The sequence below is a fragment of the Periplaneta americana genome, chromosome 15 (assembly GCF_040183065.1).
Source record: "Periplaneta americana isolate PAMFEO1 chromosome 15, P.americana_PAMFEO1_priV1, whole genome shotgun sequence".
In the NCBI taxonomy this organism is placed as follows: Eukaryota; Metazoa; Arthropoda; class Insecta; order Blattodea; family Blattidae; genus Periplaneta; species Periplaneta americana.
In genome coordinates, this window is record NC_091131.1 from 31,340,638 (window position 1) to 31,360,943 (window position 20,306).

General features: G+C 36.7%; 1 protein-coding gene across 2 annotated transcripts; it reads right to left on the bottom strand.

Moving 5' to 3' along the window:
- Positions 1-2,353: 2,353 nt before the first annotated feature.
- Ubc2 (ubiquitin conjugating enzyme 2) lies at positions 2,354-19,967 on the bottom strand. 2 transcript variants are annotated; one of them, XM_069846893.1, is made up of 6 exons: positions 19,859-19,967; positions 19,115-19,249; positions 8,317-8,367; positions 8,092-8,224; positions 5,153-5,300; positions 2,354-3,606 (listed from the first exon to the last, which is right to left on the bottom strand). In XM_069846893.1, exons 2-6 carry the CDS (start codon positions 19,243-19,245, stop codon positions 3,509-3,511), a joined length of 561 nt encoding a protein of 186 aa, XP_069702994.1. In that variant the 5' UTR covers positions 19,246-19,249; positions 19,859-19,967; the 3' UTR covers positions 2,354-3,508. The 2 variants fall into 2 exon arrangements, with proteins under 2 accessions (XP_069702994.1, XP_069702996.1); XM_069846895.1 differs by lacking the exon at positions 19,859-19,967 and adding an exon at positions 19,530-19,661.
- Between the last annotated feature and the right edge of the window lie 339 nt (positions 19,968-20,306).

Below are 20,306 nucleotides of genomic sequence, written 5' to 3' on the forward strand. Positions count from 1 at the left end.
TCCATTGTTCAAGAATTAAAACAGAAAATCAATATCCCGAATTTAAAAGAAAACTTACAAATTAAACCAAACCCTTTAACTCTATTACATATAGAATATAATCTAAAATTAACAGACGAAATACTGAAATCAGAAGTAAACACTGAAATACTGAAACAAATGTCTTTAGAGACAATTAATATTAGGTACCCTCCACAAAACTGGCTTCATTTATATACCGACGGATCCTTGATCTCCAGAGAACAAGGTGCCGGTGCAGGTGTTACGTGCTGTCTCTTCTCACTTTATAGATCTCTTGGATATGGAACAACAAGTTTTGATGGTGAAATCATTGCAATAAGTGAATGTCTCAGGAATCTTCTATGCCACATCAATAAATTTAGGAATGCAGTTATATTGTCAGACTCCAAAACAGCTATTCTATCAATCGTCTCTAAACACACACCTTCATCTCAAACAGCAGAAATAACTAAAATGCTCTCTCAATTAATATCACTCAATAAAAGAATTGTATTCCAATGGATACCATCCCATTGTGGAATCCTGGGAAACGAGAATGCGGATGCTTTAGCAAAGAAGGGCAGCACTGCTACTTACAGACCTGTTACTAAATCTACGTATTACTCTGTGAAGAGATTTATTAAATCTACATACTTAGACTTCAACAAACAAAATTTGATAACTCAATCCCGAGGGAAAAAATGGAACTCTCTGCATCAAAATCCACAGTTAATTCCCGATTTACCACGAAAATCGTCTGTAGCTGCATTTAGATTGGCAACAGGCCATGATTGGCCAAACACCTGCATAGGATTGGAATATATCAGTCCCCTAACTGTCCATTGTGCAACTCAAACCAATAAATAGATTCGGAACACCTCAAAATCTGTGCTTCCGTGGCTGGTCATAATATCTTTGAAAAATATTGGAGTGCAAGAGGTCAAATGACTTTATTGTCAAACGCCTGGCATTAGAAAACAACAACATATTTTAACAAATTACCTGTTCGTATTTTATGATGCCAATTGAAACTGCAGCGATATGAAGCTTATTTCTCAGTCACTTGATCGTAACTAAATACTGTAACATAAAATTGTGTGGATTTTTTTTATTAAAACACATCACTGAACACAAAAATACACTAATTTTCGGTTCGAATATTCACTGAACGGTCTTTGTTTTGTTTGAAGCCCTTACACGAAGTTTCCATCACACATGCAAGTGTTGTAGGAAGACACCTCCATAATAAACTAGTCTTGTCTGTATTATATATTTGTTCCACACTAATATTACTCTCAGACACAATTTTCTGGAACTGATTAATATGCTGATCCGCGGACCCTTTGTGGCACTCCTTTGTTCACTGAACATGTCTAGTTTTCGGATTCCATCTCTCTTTGAATCTGTTGAGTCACCCAATGGAAAATCCGCACTCACCTTGCAGTTTCATTTTCTGGTGCAATTTGTTGGTGTTTTCTTGTAGCATCAGCCCAGAAATGCACATTCCCTCAGATCTTTTAACTGCGAACCATTCATATAGAACACGATCTAATTCTTCACAGTGGGATTGATGTACTGTACAGTTTTCCGATTTTCCGCAATTTTCGTAGATTCTGTGTTACTTATGAATCATTGAAGTTGACTATCGTTTCCTTATATCGTATAAAGTTGAACTTCCAACTTTGTATTTGTCCATTAATTTGGATATACTAACTCCTCTCTCCATTTTCTCGAGTAATCCAAGCTTTTGCTTCAGTATGAGGATGTTCCTCTTGCACTTAGCGGTAGTAGTCATGATATTTATCACATGAATGAAACTTTTACGCACTGTGGGAACAGAATTTCACACTTTCGTATTTAGACTCAACCAACATCCCCTTAAAACGGGCAAGTTCAAGTGGTAAATTTAAAGATATCTCTGCACATTGTATGCAAGGCCCAAGCAGCAACTTACCGACGCTACCCGATCTACTCCAGGCACATAATGGGGTTTTCTATGTTTTCATGTGTCAACAATGTAAAGAGTAAACATAATATGTGGCATGTGCGATTCACGAAAACCACTCAAATCTTCATCCAACTCTTCCCTTTCGTGTGAATGACCTTTTTTCTTGGCTGATCCAAAAGTGCAGTTGTTTTGGTATTGCCGGTTATTTGGGTGCTGGATACGAGGGATTTTACTGTAGTGTTCTAATACTGACAGCAATAAAGTTGTCCAACAATTATTCTAACTTTTGATTTTTTGTTTTGGGAAATTTGATTTTGGGCAAAATCATTTGGGTGGTAGTCTTTCTGGAGAATGAGTACACAGGAAAATGTCTGGGAACCAAGCTTTAGGATTAGTAACACCAACAACCATGACATTACTTTATTTGTATTTTAATTCTTTACATCCAAATGACATTACTATCACTGACACAGTTGAATTTGTCATGATAAATTCATCTAATGCTACACACATGTCAATGTGTAATTTATCCCCCTCTCACAATACTATGAAATATTACATTTTCAAAGCAACCAACTTCACAAAGTTCAAGGAAATGTAGAAAAGGTACACTTACACTGGATATGAAAAAACAGCAGCAACTAAAAAAAAATCTTCCTTCAATGAAAAAATCGTTACAGCTAACTATAAATTAAAAGGCAATGACACTCTGTTGATAGAACTTTGCCTCATCAATCGATATAAAACAGTCATAATAGATTTTGATTCCATATGATACAATCAGAAGATTCCACGTAACTTAAATATTTTATGCTTATTATGCCTTGTTTATTTTTACTCCTAATTGCACAACTCTTCTGATAGCTACAAATGACAATAATAATACAAAAAGAACTATCTTAATACAAAAAAATTGGAGTATACAAGCTTCAGACTACTATCAGGAACCTGACACCTTAAAAATGGCAAACGTTAGCTAATTTTTTTTTACTGTATATTCATCTTTCTGCGAGCTTCAGGAATCGAATGTTATAAAATATGCTGCCACTCAAGATTTATGTTACAACAGCTTAATCCTTCTGCAGCTCTGCTGAGTAGTATCATGCACAGCGAGTTACGATACACGCACAATACACGGTATATAACTTAATAACTAAGGATACCTGAACACTGACAAACTATCAACTAGATCTATGATTAATCTTCTTGACTGTCCATACAACAATTGGGGTCGATGTCCCAATTACAACTGCTCAGCAAGAAGCCAAGATTATTCATCCACAGTGCAGCCTAATTATGCATTAAAAAAAGTACATATGTACTGTACATTAATGAATCACTCATCATTCAACTGCTCACCCATACTTTCACCCAATACTAAAACTAAACCTACACTCACACACAAACACACACATACACACGGTATACAAGGTCTCCCGAGACTGGAATAGGTGGAGGGATCATGCCTCTACAAATGGGAATCAAATTCTTCTCGGGTATGTGACAAGAGTCTGGTGCACTGCTTCTTCTCCGCACCCATGATACATCGAATCCCACACATCACGTTGCGTAACGTTTGGTCCAGAGCCTTGCAATACGATCATGTTCTTCCCGATTCTGTAGATACTGTGTTGCTATACTTCCAACCAATGGATCCGCTAGACAAAGAAAAAAAAGAGCCATTAATATTTAAACATCATTTAATGATTACCATGCTCACCTAACCAGTGAACTACCGCAGGTAACTAATGGAAGAGGATGCATAGTACATTCATTAAAAATGTGACAGACTCTGCAACATTTGAGCATTGTATAATTTAGCTTTTAGTGTGGGTCCCTATCACCATGGCACAGCGCATCCTCAGATTGCTGATAGAGGAGGCAGCTTCCAGACATGGAGGGTAGCTGCAAATATACTGAATAAGCAGTCATGGACATCCAATAAGGGGTGGTCCTCCTCGTCACGGGTGACGAAACATGGTTTCACCACTACATCCCCAGCAGTAAGCGGTCGTCAATTAAGTGAAAACACCCCACCTCTCCAAAGACAAAGAAGTTTAAGGTGACGCTATCTGCTGGGAAGGTGCTGACCACAGTGTTTTTGGACAGCATGGGTGTCATACTCGTAGAGTTTTTGGAAAGAGGGCACACAGTGACCGCTGATCAATACTGCGAGACCTTGACACAATTGTGCACAAAGCAATCAGGAGGAAGGAGGACGCCAGGAAGGAAACAGTTTTCTTCACCACAATGTCACAGGTGACGAAACATGGCTCCACCACTACACTCCCAGCAGTACACCAGTGTCAATGGAATGGAAACGCCCCACCTCTCCAAAGACAAAGAAGTTTAAGGTGCTGGCCACAGTGTTTTGGGACAGCATGGGTATCATACTCGTAGAGTTCTTGGAAAGAGGGTACACAGTAACCGCTGACCGATACTGCAAGACTTTGACATGATTGCGCAAAGCAATCAGGAGGAAACGGCCAGGACACCTCACTGAGGATGTCATCTTCCTTCACGACAATGCGCGACCTCATACAGCGCAGAAGACCACTAACTTGTTGAAGCAGTTTTGCTGGGACATTATCGACCACTCTCCCTACAGCCCAGACCTCGCTACAAGCGACTTTCACCTTTTTCCTCACTTGAAGGACACCTAGGAGGCCGACGATTCACTTTGGACGAGGTGAAACAATACGCGACGTGGATGAATACGCAAGTACAGGATTTTTTACCAGGAGGGAATATTCAAACTCATCCCACGAAGTGACAAGTGCCTAAACAGATATGGAGATTATGTCGAAAAATAACCTAATGTATGTAATGTCGAAAAACAACCTAATGTATGTACTAATCAGTTGACTGTATTGGTTGTATGAAATAAAATGTACACGTTTCACTGCAGGCTTTTTAACCTTACTTTCTGATCACTCCTCGTAGAAGCATTTCTGGACACTACTGTGTTATGAAAAACTGTTACATTACATACCCTCTACCACATCTGAAAATTATTAACAGTTATTCTGAAACATCCTGTACATATAAGTAGTCCATGCAAAAAATTTTTATCTTCAAAAATTAATCTTTTACCTCTGACAAGGAAAGAACCTATGTGTTTCATATCTAATGACGAGCTTGTCTGTCATGCACTAAGGGCAAGAAGGTTTTACACAAACACAACTCTGAATAAATTATATTTACCTGGATTACAGTCAGTAAGAAGTGAGCAGATAGATAGTAACACTTTGGAAATAGTGAGAGCAGGAGACCAATTATCCTTCAAGATGTCAAGACAGATAACACCCTGACTGTTGATATTACAGTGATAAATTCGGGTGCGGAACGTAACCTAAAAAAAAAAAATCGTGTTAAGGCACATTAATACAACACAATATATGAGAATGTTGTGAGTCACAAATACCATGATAGATAACTAAACTTCAGTACATAAAAAAATAAAATACAAATACATTTTAAATTTCATCATCAGAGATTTAAAAAAATTTAGGCTATGGCAAAAATTTCACTAGTCAGTATGGTCGAATTACAGAAATGCAATTTAAAAAACAGAACTTCTTCACTCGTCGGAGACAAACAGACAAGTGTTCTTTTCATGTCCTGTTCATCACACTATTTCTTTTGATCTATAAATCATCAGAATTCAAGAATATTACACTCAAGACTAATTTTTTTAATCAGTTATTTAATGACACTTTTTCAACTACAGTTATTTAGCACCAATGGAACTGGTGTCAGACTATTCTGAGAATTCGTCATGAGAACACTTGATATTTGCCTTGCAGTTTGAAGACCCCAGAAAAAATAATAGCCTTTATTAAACACGAATATATACAACTTTCAGCCGTTTTTTATTTGTTCTGGAGGCCTGGCTTGGAACCTTGCAGAGTGAAGATGACTGTGGAGTGTTGGTGGAATGATAATGGAGAGGGAAAAAATGGAGAACCTCAAGAAAAACCCTTAACAGCTGTTTTGTCTACCACAAATTCCTTCATGACCCAGACAGAGATCGATTCTGTGTCACCACAATGGAAGGCAATTCCTTACAAGATGTTGATTGTTACTGTTAATTTAGACAGAAGTGAAGTATGTTAAAATCATAAACAGAGATTCGTAATAGCCCTATGTTCAGAATAAAGATATGGATTACGACAAATCTATTCTCACAAAATTAATACTACTGTTTATAAGTAGGCGAATTTTCATTATCCCATACTATTGCAATGCGTCACATCTTAGGTTTATACTGTACGAAAACAATGCTGAGTCTTGACTTGCTCTTTAGTAACTCCACCAAGATATATGAACATATAATGAACATAAACAATGAACAGATACACTTGCCACTGTGGAGACTGGCATCTGAGCTGTAGCACAGCCGATTCTACACAAGGCACAGCATTAAGATGGTAAATCTAGTTAGGTAAGAAGACTTCATAATACATTTCATTATTATGAAATGTTCATTTACTTCTACATTGTTCTTGTGGAAAAATTGCACTATTCATCAATAAAAAAATATAAAAATGCATTTCTTTATAGTATTTAATGTCTGTCTTCATAATAACTACTTTTTGTAGTCACAGACTATATCAAACGCACATAGAAAGTTCGAACACTGCAATGAGATGACATATGTTACATAATATGGCAGCATTTATTCATTTTGCATTGTGTTTCTCCATGAAGTCTAGCACAGTTTTGGGTTCGCAATCATCTTCTACAGCTTCTTAATCCAAAGATAATAATGGAGAACAAATAGTTCATTCTCTCAAAGTAAAAGAAAACTATCCATGCAGGAAAATATTGCACTGGGACAGTGATTTGACAATGGTCAATTCGATAAAATGACAGTTCAAGGACTGATAGAGCCAGAAAAAACTGTGTTAAATGGAACTATAACTGGGACAAAAAAAAAAGGAGAGAAAATGACAATAACTGGAAAGATGCAACGAGGTTCCACTTCACTAGAGGAAGCGCAAAGAAAGCTTGCCCATTTGACTGATGCACTGAGAACGATACTCTGTCCTCGTGCCGTCATGCTCGTTACAGGGCTGCTATGAATCATGTAATGCTGATTACAGGGTGCATTCGAAAGCGCGGTCTTGAGCTGTTCGTATCATGAAATGTATTGTGCAGAGTGGGTAGAAGCCAGTGTGTGCGTTACATTTTCTGCGTTTTATCCCTCATATCAGGATTTTTATAGAGTTCAAAGTGTGTTTGTAAAATAACAGAGTTCTGTATAACATTCTATGTACTTAACAATGCCCCCCGTTGGCCCTAAATTAGGAAGTGCTAATGAAATGTTACACAGTCAAACTAGGGAATTATTTATAACGTTTATATATGTATGAAAAAAGAAACAGGCTCCGCTCGTAACGTAAGGAGTATATACAGATTAAAATAAATCGACCATAGTACCACGCTAGTTATCGGAACATTTTAATAAAATCACATAGTATTAGTTATTAGTATTTTATTACAATGTCAAATGTCAATTATTACACAATCACATATTTCTTATAACATCTTTGTAATTTCATTCAGTGATTTTATATGTAAAAGAATTCGTGCTTCTGTATTTTCAACAATGTTATGTTAGTTACTCTGCAACAAGGTTTAGGTTCCGTTACATGCGCTGTGATAAATCTCACTCGAAACATCAAGCCAGCAGATGACTGAGAACTGACGACAGTTTTCCAATTGAATCAAAGCGAGATCGAGTGCACCCAAACGTTTCCAAAAGTTCGCGCAGCTTTCCGTGGCAAGCTCTTCTTGCATTTACTCTACTTTCTTATTGTTCTTATATAACAAGCAGCATCACTGCCATGAAGTAACGGTTAGCATGTCAGATTCAAATCCTGATTGAGACAAGTTACCTAGCCCAGGTTTTTTCCAGGGTTTACCTTCAACTCATTAAGAGCAAATGCTGGGTAACTTTCGGTGCTGGACCCTGAACTCATTTTGCCGGCATTAACACCTTCATATCATTTAGATGTTAGATAACCATGGCAGTTGATAAAGCGTCGTAAAATAATCAATTAAAAAAAACAGCATTTTCATACAATTAATTTTTACATATACGCCTCATACATATTGATAATAAAACTAAAATTCCTCACCTTTGGAGGTTTGAATGGATACTCAGGAGAGAAATGAATGTCCAAGAAGAAAACTCCGCCTTCATACACAGATCCAGGAGGACCCAAAATTGTGGACACCCACTCATACAAATTATCACCCTTTGGGCCTGCACTGTAAGAAGACAAGAAAGCACGTAATTATAAAGTTTATTGCTGAACATTATATATTATAAGACATATTTCATAAGGTGCTCTGGAAATTACCTGCAATTTGGAGGAGGATCCAGAGTGATCTCTGCAAGTTCTTTTTGAATCCTGTGAACAGAAATATAACACAGATCTTAAAAAGAAAGCACTGTCATTAGTGAAATTCTGAACACCACGAAAAATATTTTAATTACACTAATGAATGTTTATGAACACATGTAAAACAGGAAATACTCGGGCAGAAAAATGAATACAATACAGAGTTTAAAATACTACAACAACTTTGAATCAGAAACATTCATTTTAGCTTAATGTTTGCCTGAACAGTATGCAACATCTATGTAATAGGTTATATACTCTAACCTCAATACACCTTGTGGGGACTAGGGTTATTGTAATATTATGGGGTTATAAAATTTTGCCTAAATTTATGTTCTGAAAGAGAATATAGCACAAATAATATAAAACACAATTACATACTATGAAATTTACTCACCATTTGATTACCCTACTTGACGCACAAATCCATTTAATTTCCAGGTATATTAAAAAAAAATTAGTAATTGTATTGTCTTTTCGTTTTCAGGTTTTCCACAACAGAATCAGATGGTCTGGTAATACTGGGTGTTCATTTCAAAGTGTGTCATGACGTCACTGTTGTGAGTCAGCGATTTGAAGCGAGTTTCAGCTTTTATGTCAGAGAAGTTGCCTATTATTCAAGGCGTTCAATATGAACTTGAGAATGTGTATGGTATAACTTGAACGTCGTAGCAACAGATGGTGATCTGTACAGTCTGTGTGCTACCATAACCTTTTTCGAACTGTGTTTTGCGCGGGCAAGTCGTACGCAGGGTATTTGTTATCATCGGTGGCGTACGGCAACATTCCACAATACAAATCAAATGTTGACCGCCGAAGTTAATGTCAACAAATACTGTACGTAAGTAATCATCTTAACCCTCTCCCCATATCCCGACAGTAAGAAAAAAACTCGCCTCAGTACGTGTTTTCAAACAGTTCACATTCTTGCCACTACCGGCATTACGGTATGTATCGGTAAGTACTCTTCTGAATGAATGCCGTACTTGCCAGGCAACTTCTCTGGCACACAGGTAATACACCTCTGCGGAAATGTACAAAGATTGAATTCTCTAGGCTCATCAGCTAGCCACATGTCGACATACAGCAAGCCATGACACACTTTGAACTGAACACTCAGTATATCAGACACATTAAACACTTCAAAACAGCAATGTCAATATCTTTTGCTGCAGCAGTTTTTAAACACTTATGTTCAGGATTAATTTTACCACTTGCAACACTGTCTTCTATTACCTTGCATTTCCTCATGAATGCTTCCTAGTTTGACTGCACAAATCCATACCTTTCAGCCACTTAATTTTGCTTCAATCCCCTACCTATGTAAATCACTAAATGCAGCTAACTTAGCCTCCAAATTATTTTGTTTTCAGTGGTACGCCTGCCACTTGAATATGAAATGTGCTAGGTGATCAGGAAGACAGTGGCAGGAACCATAAAGGCAAATCCTGTTAAGGGTCACGTGCCCTTGAAGCAGGAAGTTCTATGTTCTATTGTGTGTATGCTATTGCATTACCCTGTTGATAATATCCATTTAATTTTTCATGTGTCAGTTCATTAAAGAATGACATAGTAAGAACATTCCTACATACATGTTTCTGCCATTACTGTATCATAAAAAATACTGACCCTATTATTCTTTTAGCATTGGAAATGCACCTTACACCTACTTTTAAACCCTACAGCAGCACTTGTGTATTAAGCAGAGATTATCTGTACTCCAGTACTTGATATTCCGAGAGTTTACGTAGCTATTAAGGTGAAACCAGATTTCAACTGTGAAAAATGTAATTTCAGGTTCTACAATACCATTGTGAACAAACTAGATAAACCAAGTTAAAAAGTCTTCCTCTACCTTCCTAATCAGTCTCATGAAGTCTATGCATAACAGTTAGTTCTCTTGGTATGGTTTTAGCACAGTCTAGTATATACAATCACGAAACTCAATACATAGTAAATATGCATCCATAGATAGTTGCTAACCACTAGGATCGCTAATATCGCCTCATTACAGACAGTGCGAAATAGTACTGGCACAGTCTATTGTTTCTAGCACCCTCACAACTCAAGCTTCGTGACTGTATATACTAGACTGTGGTTTAAGGTTAAATTTCATTGTCCTCCAAGCAGATATCTCTAAGATTTACGAGGTGAATTTTCAAGTCTACTCAACATACCTAACGCTTCATCAGTTAAACAGCTTTTTTTTGTGGATTTTTATTGCTACAAATTCTGCATTTTTTATACTTTTAACAAATCTTTGAATTATATTCTTATGAGGCACAATTACATCAGGGAACTTCCTTATGAATTTAAAAAGATCTACAAATCACTTAGTGGGTTGCAAAAGTAGTTCACTCTGTGGGTTGCAAGAGTAGTTAAGTGCATTCCATAACCTCCCCTACTCAAATCCCATCCTAAACCTTCCACAGTGCAAATTGTTTTTAACAAAGGAGGCCCTGTGGAGTGAGTCACAGTGGTATAATAACCGTTCAACCAAAAATGAAGGAAATGCTATTTCTGTATGCTGACCTGCCATGGCATGCATAAGCATCTGACAATCTTCCTGGCTAGATCATATGTACCCACTAACCAACAGCAGGTATGGTCCTCCAAACAGTTTGGGGATTACAAGTAGGTGATATGATCACCATAACATAAAAATATGGTGCCTACATTAAAACGGTTATACTTTTCGCTACATATCTCTTCTACCTATATATTAGACAGCAAGAGAGTTAAAGGCTGTAATGCCAAGAACTCAGCATTAGTTAACAACAATAAATCACTTCGTTTTTATGTATGTATCATACAGAAATATTTGTCGTTATAATGGATAGCTTATATTATTTCTCTGACTAATGATTACTGGTGCCAGCGAAGACAACTGCTCAGAATGAATCATCTCTTATTTCAGGCATAGCGGTACAGTGCAGTCCAATTTTTACGACATTAGTGCAGTGTATCGTTGTGGCAGTAGTAAGTTCTGCTAGTGCTCAGGTGCACTGAAGTGTATGTAGTAAATCTTGGTGAAAATTTATTATTTCTATTATTAAAGTGATAAGGGAGGTTGATATTAAAACGGATTTGAGGGAAGTGGGATACGACTGTAAACACTGGATTAATCTTGCTCAGGATAGGGAACAATGGCAGGCTTATGTTAGGGCAGCAATGAACCTCCGGGTTTCTGAAAAGTCGTAACTAAGTAAGTAATATTATTTAAGTGGTATTATATGCTAAATATAAATGTAGTTGTTTCGCTTGGTAATTACTGTTTGTAAAATGGAAATGCCTCCAAAAAAATTACGCGAAGTGAACCGATCTCAGAATAGAACAATTGTATATTTCAGTGCCAACCATTGTCGTTGGCAAGAGTAACAGACAAATAACACTATTTCCGAGAATTGTATTGCAGCACTGCCATTCTCGAGAAGAGAGATAATCTGTCTATTAATGTTACACCAACTACCACTAAACACTACAATTCGTGACTCATAACAAAATATCAATTCCTCCTCTGAAACAATAATAAACAGAGGCAGAAATTATGATGCAATTTCTCATTATCAGCATTCATCGACATTCACCTTAATCGCTCAACAGTACGCATTTTGAATATTGTAAACACATGATTTATTACACTTTGAACGCAGGATTATATAACAATAGATAAGAGCTAATTACAATTAGCTATTGGAACATATTACATGAATGAATATATAAAATTGTAAAATGAAATAAACTGAAATATTATAAGTAATATTTAGGGCTGGAAAAAAGCGTGGTTATAGGTTAAGCTGCATCTTACATAGAGCTTTGTTTTACAAAATGCTTATGTGTACGCAAGACTAGTTACAGTAGTAGCTGTTTGTACAGTTCGCTTTGTATGAATGAACTCATAATAGAACTTACATTTACTGCAATACTTGTGTTTCAAATTACTTAACTCGGAACAAACATTACATTTACAAAAAATATAATTCTTATCAATTAAGTCGAACACATTTTCCCCAGTTGCCTTATTATCTCTTTTTTGTTGGATTTTTGTTTCAGCATTCTGATACAACTTCATGTCACTTAAGCAGGTCTACTATTGAGGAATGTCGAATGTTGTTGTTGGTGTTGTTTTCTAATGCCAGGCGTTTGACAATAAAGTCATTTGACCTCTTGCACTCCAATACTTTTCAAAGATATTATCATGGCCAGCCACTGAAGATTTTGAGGTATGGGGATAATTTTACCTTAATGGTACTCATTTCATATTGGAGTGAAAAATGGCAAGTTGTAGCCGATTTAAGTGAACACCATATTTAAACGTTTTGGTGGCTACTTCATTCACACACAACCCCCAGAATGTCTGGAGGACCACACCTGCTGTTGGTCGACGGGTCCATTGGACCTAGCTGGGAGATCTTGTTGATCACCAGCTTTCCCTCCTTAAGCCACTGGAGGACGATTTTCGTGCCATAGCAGGTCAGCACTAGGAACAGAAAAGTAGAAAGAGGAGGAAGGAAAGGGAAATGAACCCCTAGGCCTCGAATGCTCTAATGCCGTCAGGGTCGAAGAAAGTAAGAGTTCAGTCAGAGGACTGGATAGGAAAGGATAAAGAGGGAATTAGGTATTGGTTAGAGGAGAATTATACCAAATTCAGTCATTAACTCATCAAGCTGACCAGTGCTAATTGATGAGTAGCCCCTCCCTTTAGTTCAGCTTGTAAAATTATGCTTACTAAGAGCTGCACCACGGGAAGGTAGGGATGGGACATTGGGTATTTGTCCAGGTTGGTTCCATAAAGCCTTCAATGGGAAGGATTAATGGCTCTCCCCCCTGTATCCAACAGTTACCCTTTTGCAGCCGGAATGTCGAATGTCCACTCTCTCTGCTCCTTACAGACAGTAAAGACACCTGGCAATGGGGAACATATTGTAAACAATATATATAGAAATTATTTACTACCCTGATACCAATAATTTTCTTCAGCCTTAATAATAATTGACATTAAAAGAGGTGCTGGTATCATATAATAATATTATTGTATTGGTATCATGTGCAAGATAGCATGTGTTTATATGTGCTGGTACATCAGTCTGCTAATAACGCATTGATGTGGAATGTAAATGCCTTCCCTCTTGCTCTGCACAGTCCCTGCAACGCTTACATTCAGATGTCAACAAATGACAGCGCGCTCACTCAACAACGATAAAGAAATTTCAGACAAGATGTATTATGAATACTGTTAAACCTGAAAAAAATAGACGGCCACACAACAACAACGACAGTTTTGTCATGGCCAAGTGGTAATAATATGTAGCTACAAAAAAGTATTACCAAATGTGGACAGAAATAGCTCAAGATCAATAACAAATGAAAAGCTCTGTACTTCCTATAAAGAGAAAATAATAATGTTGAAGAAGTGCTGATGTTTCCGATTAAAATAATGCCCTACAATTATGTGAAATTTGATAAATGTAAGTGAAGATGAAGCACTGTATTATCCCTTCAATGCTCCATTGAACATCCAATGGATCAGATTCCTCTTGGTTCATAGCAAATTATTTCTTTCAGTGGTCTTCCCTACTCCATCCTTTGGACATAATTCCAAGAGACAATCTCATGATGTGATTTAGTATATATACTACTTTTCTATACTTGGTAATTTTCGCAGGTATATAAAGTTCACCGTGGTAAGATAATTTATATCGCAGATAATCAAATTCATTAACTCTTTCCAGAATTCTGTTGTCTAAGTATACTTTACTTGGAACTGGTTTCTTTCCTTCAGAAGCCAAATTAGTTTCTTCAGTTGATAAAACCATATCCAACTTTGAAGGAATTTTGTGAGGACAAAGTAGAGGTCTCTGCAGATCATCTGCGATGATTTATAACTGTATATGTGTATTTAATTTACTGACATATGGAGCAGAGACATGGGTATTGTCTGAGAGCAATATGGCTAGACTTCAGGTGTTTGACAGGAAAATTCTGAGGAAGATCTATGGACCGACCAATGAAAACGGAGAGTGGCAAATAAGGTACAACACAGAACTCTATCAACTATATGATTCCTCAGACATTACAGATATTAGAGTGGCAAGACTAAGATAAGCTGGACATATTCAGAGGAAGGGGAGAGGGGATATGGCGAGGAGGATAATGGAAAGCAGAGTGGAGAATAGAAGAAATGTTGGGAGACCGAGACTGAGATGGATGGATGGGATCTAGGAGGATGTGAAATGGTTGGGGATCAGGAATTAGTGACATGTCACCAGAAATAGGGATGCCTGGAAATCAGTTTTGAGACAGGATGTAGCCCGCTTTGGGCTGTTAAGCTGATGATTGATTTATACTTAGTTGTATTGTATGTACTTATTCTGTTGACAATGTCAGACACTTGCACTACAAGTCTATTGGCAATAAAGAATATCTAGCTACCTAGATCTATGTCTATGTTAAGAATTTTAGATAAGGGCGTAAATAGCCATTGTAGCTGACGTGCCATCCATACCAGTAGAGCATTGGCGGCAGTAGGTGACGGTAAAGTAGTAAGCGAAACACTTTCGATTGTCCCGCCATGCGAGCCGAGCAGCTCTGTAGCTTCGGCCGGTGCACATTGACATGCTGCACGCAACTGTCAGAGTCGTTCTCTAAGCGGATAGAGTATAAGTAATTCACGCATTTTTTAAGGGGACCGGATACCTCCTATCTTGGCAATGTTAAATTTTCAATATTGTGGTACACTCAGCTCTTAAACCATTAAAGATACAGACCTGAAACTTTTACAGATTGTTGTTCAATGCTTTATCTCTCCATTAAATCATTTAAGTTGATTTGACTGTCATGATACTTTCTCCCTTTAAACTACTTCGAGATATCTGGTCCCCTTAAATAGGAGTTGTTAGTGTCAACAGATTAACTGCTGTCCATACAATTGCTTGCCATCAAAGAAATACACAGATCGGTATGATCATCCATTTATTCATTCATAGTTTTCTGCCCAAAGACAGGTCATTCACTGCAAACCCAGCATTCTCCAACCTTCCATATTTTCGACCTTTCTTTTAGTCTCTGTAGTCTATAATCTGATCCCTTCTGCCTCAAACGTTTCTTCTGTTCACCATTCCTTCCAGTGCATCCTTCAGTAGGCAGTTTCTTCTCAGCCAATGATCAATTTTATATAACAGTATACATCAACAGTAACGAAGTTATAACTGGTAATTTACCAGAATGCATTACTGCCAACTGATTGTCAACAAAAAATGCATATGCCCTGGACCAAATAGTAGAAAACCTAAGGCGCTTCTGAAGTCTTTGGCCCAGGACCAATTTCTTTGAATGCAATGAAGGTAAGTTATTTGTTGAATTTGTGTCGCTTAGAAAAAAACAGCATACATGAGTGATGCATTAGGCAACACATATGTACTTCGGTACATCATAATAACACTTAAAAAGTTTGCTACAAGTTTAATTCAAATCCTGGTAGTTATACAATAAAATTTTAAGTATTGTATTGAAGCAGCTGGTAGAAAATGATATAACATTCATATATCTACTAAATGTGTCACTATGAGTCCGAAATTATTCCCAATATAATTAAAGGTGTAAAAGAAATAAGAACTTAAACTTCTACAAATATGCTTGAGTACTTTTATTAATACATGTCAACCCTCATATCTACAGATAGTTAATTTTACGAGAAATGCTTGTATTACAGGCCAAGTGGCAGCAAAAGTGTGCGCGCCATAAGCGATCTTGGCTGTGATGTATGTCCCAGGTTCCAATGTATCTTAATTCAGTTGAGTTTGAAGTTCGCTGTTGTGTACACGTATTTTGTGAGATGAAGAAAGAATTTATCTAGTGGAATGTTATTTATTTATTTATTTATCAAAGCTTCCTCAAATTAGAGGCTGCCATTAGACAAAGCATACAAAACAATACAAGAACAAATAGAAGATGAGAGCTAAAAGAGTAAGAAAAAAGGCAAACAAATACACAAACAAACAATGGCAGTTTACAGAAGAAAAAAAAAAATTCAAGTAAAGAATCAATGAAAGCTAAGAATGAAAAAGAAAAATGATAATGGTGCGTCAATTTTTTCCATACACTGAATTAGAGTCCATACACGTGGTTCCGTAAAAGTTTGACTGACTCTCTAATTATGAGGAGGGCCAGTTCATTCAGAAAAGATTTGTGCAGTCCTAGGGTCTTACAGAATTGAGGAGAGAAGTTGGTTATCGTTCCTCTTGCTCCAAACATCAATCCCATAACACTGATATCGTTAAGTTGGTATTTATCTTTATAATACGGGATGGTTGGAACAATTATAGCAAATGCATTCGTAGATTTGTGCGAAAATTTCCCAATCCAACAATTCCTACACAGTATTGCGTTTCGAAGTTAATACAAGAAGTCCAGTTTGTGACAAGCCTAGGGAGCGTAAACAGCATGTTTTAACTGCAGAAAAACTTGAAGATATTAAAGTGAGATCAGAATTATGTCCAAAGAAATCTCTTCATTGCTAGCTCAAGAAACAAACATATTTTGCAGGTTAGCTCACAAAGCAATCAAGGTAATTCAATTCCGACCATATAAAACAAGGTTTGTGCAAGAAATCAAGCAAAGAGATTTTGTCCCTAGAATACGATTCTGCAATTGATTTCTTGAAAATGTTTACAATGGACACCTTGTTTCACAGTTAATATTCTGATAAGGCATGGTTTTTATCTCAATGGTCATGTCAGTTCTCGATATGTGCGATATTGGAACGATGAAAATCCGCATACGGTACAGTGATAAAGTAGGGGTTTGTTGTATGGTTAGTGCGAGACAAATGATCGGGCCAATATTTTATAACACAACTGTGAATACATACGTGTATGTGAATATAATACTGCCTCCATTTTTCGGCTAGCTTACAGACGAAGAAAAACAATATGGTTATTTTCAACCGGACAATGCTACCCACATACTACGATGAAAGAGTAATGGAACGGAGAAAAATTCTCTCCGGCGCCAGGAAATATCATATCATATGTACTTCGGTAAATTAAAATAATATATACCCACATACTGCTGAAAGTTCAATGAACCATAAAGGAAGTTTTCGAAGACCAGATAATAAGCAGAGATTTGTGGCCCCCTAGATCCACTGACCTTAGCTACTGTGATTTTTATCTTTGTGGAAACTTAAAGCGTAAAGTGTATAAGAATAATCCCCATACTTTAAAATAACTGAAGGACGCAATACGACAGGAAGTGATAAAAATTACTCAAGCTGAACTGCAGGATGTGTTACATAATCTGTTTAAGAGAAGTAGGGATCTCACTGCAGGAGGAGGTGTCATTTTCAGCAGTATCTGAAGTAACTGATAAGTACGCTATATTTCGTATTTGAAATCTAGTGGCAGGAATGGCATACAGCAAGCGGCCAGTGACACTATTGTCACGCAGTGAATGTGTGCTGCGCTGTCGCTAGGCTCAGCATTCCTCGTAAAATGAACTATTTATATTTCTTAAACAAAAAGTAGATAATTTATTTTTAATTTTATACGAAATAAATGGATTAAATAGCCACAGTTTACAATCAAACTGTTTTGCCTGTAAAGTAGACATATGGGAAAATAAAAACGCAGAAGAATGAATCCAACATCCATCTGTAATAATGCAATTGACTGACATCTGAACATGCTTACTAGATTTTCAAAAATCCTATAAAACTGAGATAAAAATAAATTACCGTATGATAAACTGTTATGATTCTTGTATCTCGTCACACGTCTTGAACCTCACGAATTGGCAGAAACTGCACTAATTGCAGGTTCATTAATATATACTGGTGATTCCTTGAGGAAGATCGACCTGCTAGACTCAAGCAGCAGAAAGTGACTTCAGTAGGGCATTTAAATAAACATTTGTCACCCTCGAAATCTAACAGAATATAGACTAGGTATGACCGACAGGGTAATCGTTTTTCTCGACAGAAAGGAAAGAAAGCTTCCACTTACAGCCTAGTTACTCTATTTTCTCAGACATGGAATTTCCTATAAAAATATGAACCATCACTATCCTACAAAACTTAAACGAATGGGACGATAACTTTACAAAAGATTTTTTTTATTTTATTAGGTTATTTTACGACGCTGTATCAACATCTACGTTATTTAGCGTCTGAATGATACGAAGGTGATAATGCCGGTGAAATGAGTCCAGGGTCCAGCACCGAAAGTTACCCAGCATTTGCTCGTATTGGGTTGAGGGGAAAACCCCGGAAAAAACCTGAACCAGGTAACTTGCCCCAACCGGGATTCGAACCCGGGCCACCTGGTGTGACTTTACAAAAGATTATCGCATAATTTAATAAGAATAAAAAAGCACGTTGGAACTGGAAAGTGAATGACAAAAACGTAAGATACTGAAAGTGAATGATAAAAACGTAAGATACTAAAGTCTATTCTCAATTAGACACGTGCAGCAACAATACATAGTGCGTACATGACGAATTAAGATAATTCGCGTATCCCGTATATAAGTTCTCACTTAATTACGTTAACTTACCAACAAAACTTACTCAAGTACGAATTACACTGAAATGTAAACACAAAGGTATTCTAATAACCTACAGATATCGTCATCGTTCTTTGGTCATTATGTAGGCTAAACCCACATTGCATCAAAAGACGTGAAAGTCAAACACAATTCAATTTCAACACTGATATAAATATAAATGTGTACCATAGTTTTTCAAGTTTGCCATTTGTACCTTTTAGCCGAAGTGCTGAGTGCCTTAGACATTTTTGGATTTGGCTTTGTGTCTTTGTTCTCAGTCTTGTTGTCAGTCAAAGAGGCTGTGCCTCGGCCCCGCCCTGTCCCACTCGACCCTGCCCCTGACATCAGTCTGAAAATCAAAGTCACACATGCATCTATAAAAATAAAAGTCAATTAACAATAAAAATATATCCACTGGGGAGACTCGATGTAACTTGAGGGTAGACGTCTCAAGGACAGTATGGCTAGTACAATACTTCAAATGTTGCACTTAACTATATCTACTTGTACAAATATATACTGTAATCCAAGTATAATACTCCAAGAAACAAACCTCTGCTTCAATCAACTATTAATGCAAGTAAATACCGCCTAATTTCGACTATTATGATTTAAACTTTGTTACCTACATGATATATTGCTGTGAGACATGTCCGCCATTTTGTAAATACTTCTGACAGTGACTACTATTCTCTACAATTATTATTATAATTATAAAACAATACAATCTGAACGCTCACGCACAATTTGAATCATTATATAATATCAATTAATAATGCTATAATACACCGGTCTTACAATTTGAAACTGACTTGACTTTACATGATGAATGATAGAACAAACTATAATTCAATTAAAGTAACTATACAATCTTATTTTTAATTCAATACTGACCACAAAACAACAGAGCACTATTATATCATACTTAACTACATAATTTTGTTAAATATTTACATACACAACTAAAATCCCTTTATTCTAGTAGCCATGCATTTACAAGCAATAGCCATCCGTAAGTAAATGTGCGGGATCTTTAACTTGGTCACCATACCCCCTTCCTGTCTGACAAAGAAACGTGTTTTTAACATGTATCTTAGAATAAAACAAAATAATTAAAATCGTTCAGAAATTTACATAGCACAGTGCACCATCTACAAACATAAAAAATTACGTTTCGATCGATATTACCAATGAATCATTTAATTTTTACGTTAACTTTAGGGAAAGCTACAAATAAGTTTACTCACTTGATTCAATGCACTTACAAAGACGAAGTCGTTCATTGACTCGATACTAGATGGCCTCCAATGGAGAGTTAGCAATGATGCCAATAGTACGGTACATAATCTCATAAAGGACTTTTAAAAATAAGATGATAAACACAAATTACACAAGTATTTTATCGC

Excerpts from the sequence above, each read along its gene's own strand:
- Ubc2 (XM_069846893.1), bottom strand. The coding sequence starts at position 19,245 with ATGTCAGGGGCAGGGTCGAGTGGGACAGGGCGGGGCCGAGGCACAGCC. Across the intron at positions 8,368-19,114 it reads CTCAGCACTTCGGCTAAAAG|GATTCAAAAAGAACTTGCAG; the intron begins GTACAAATGGCA and ends TTCTGTTCACAG. Across the intron at positions 3,607-5,152 it reads TCTTACTGACTGTAATCCAG|CGGATCCATTGGTTGGAAGT; the intron begins GTAAATATAATT and ends TTCTTTGTCTAG.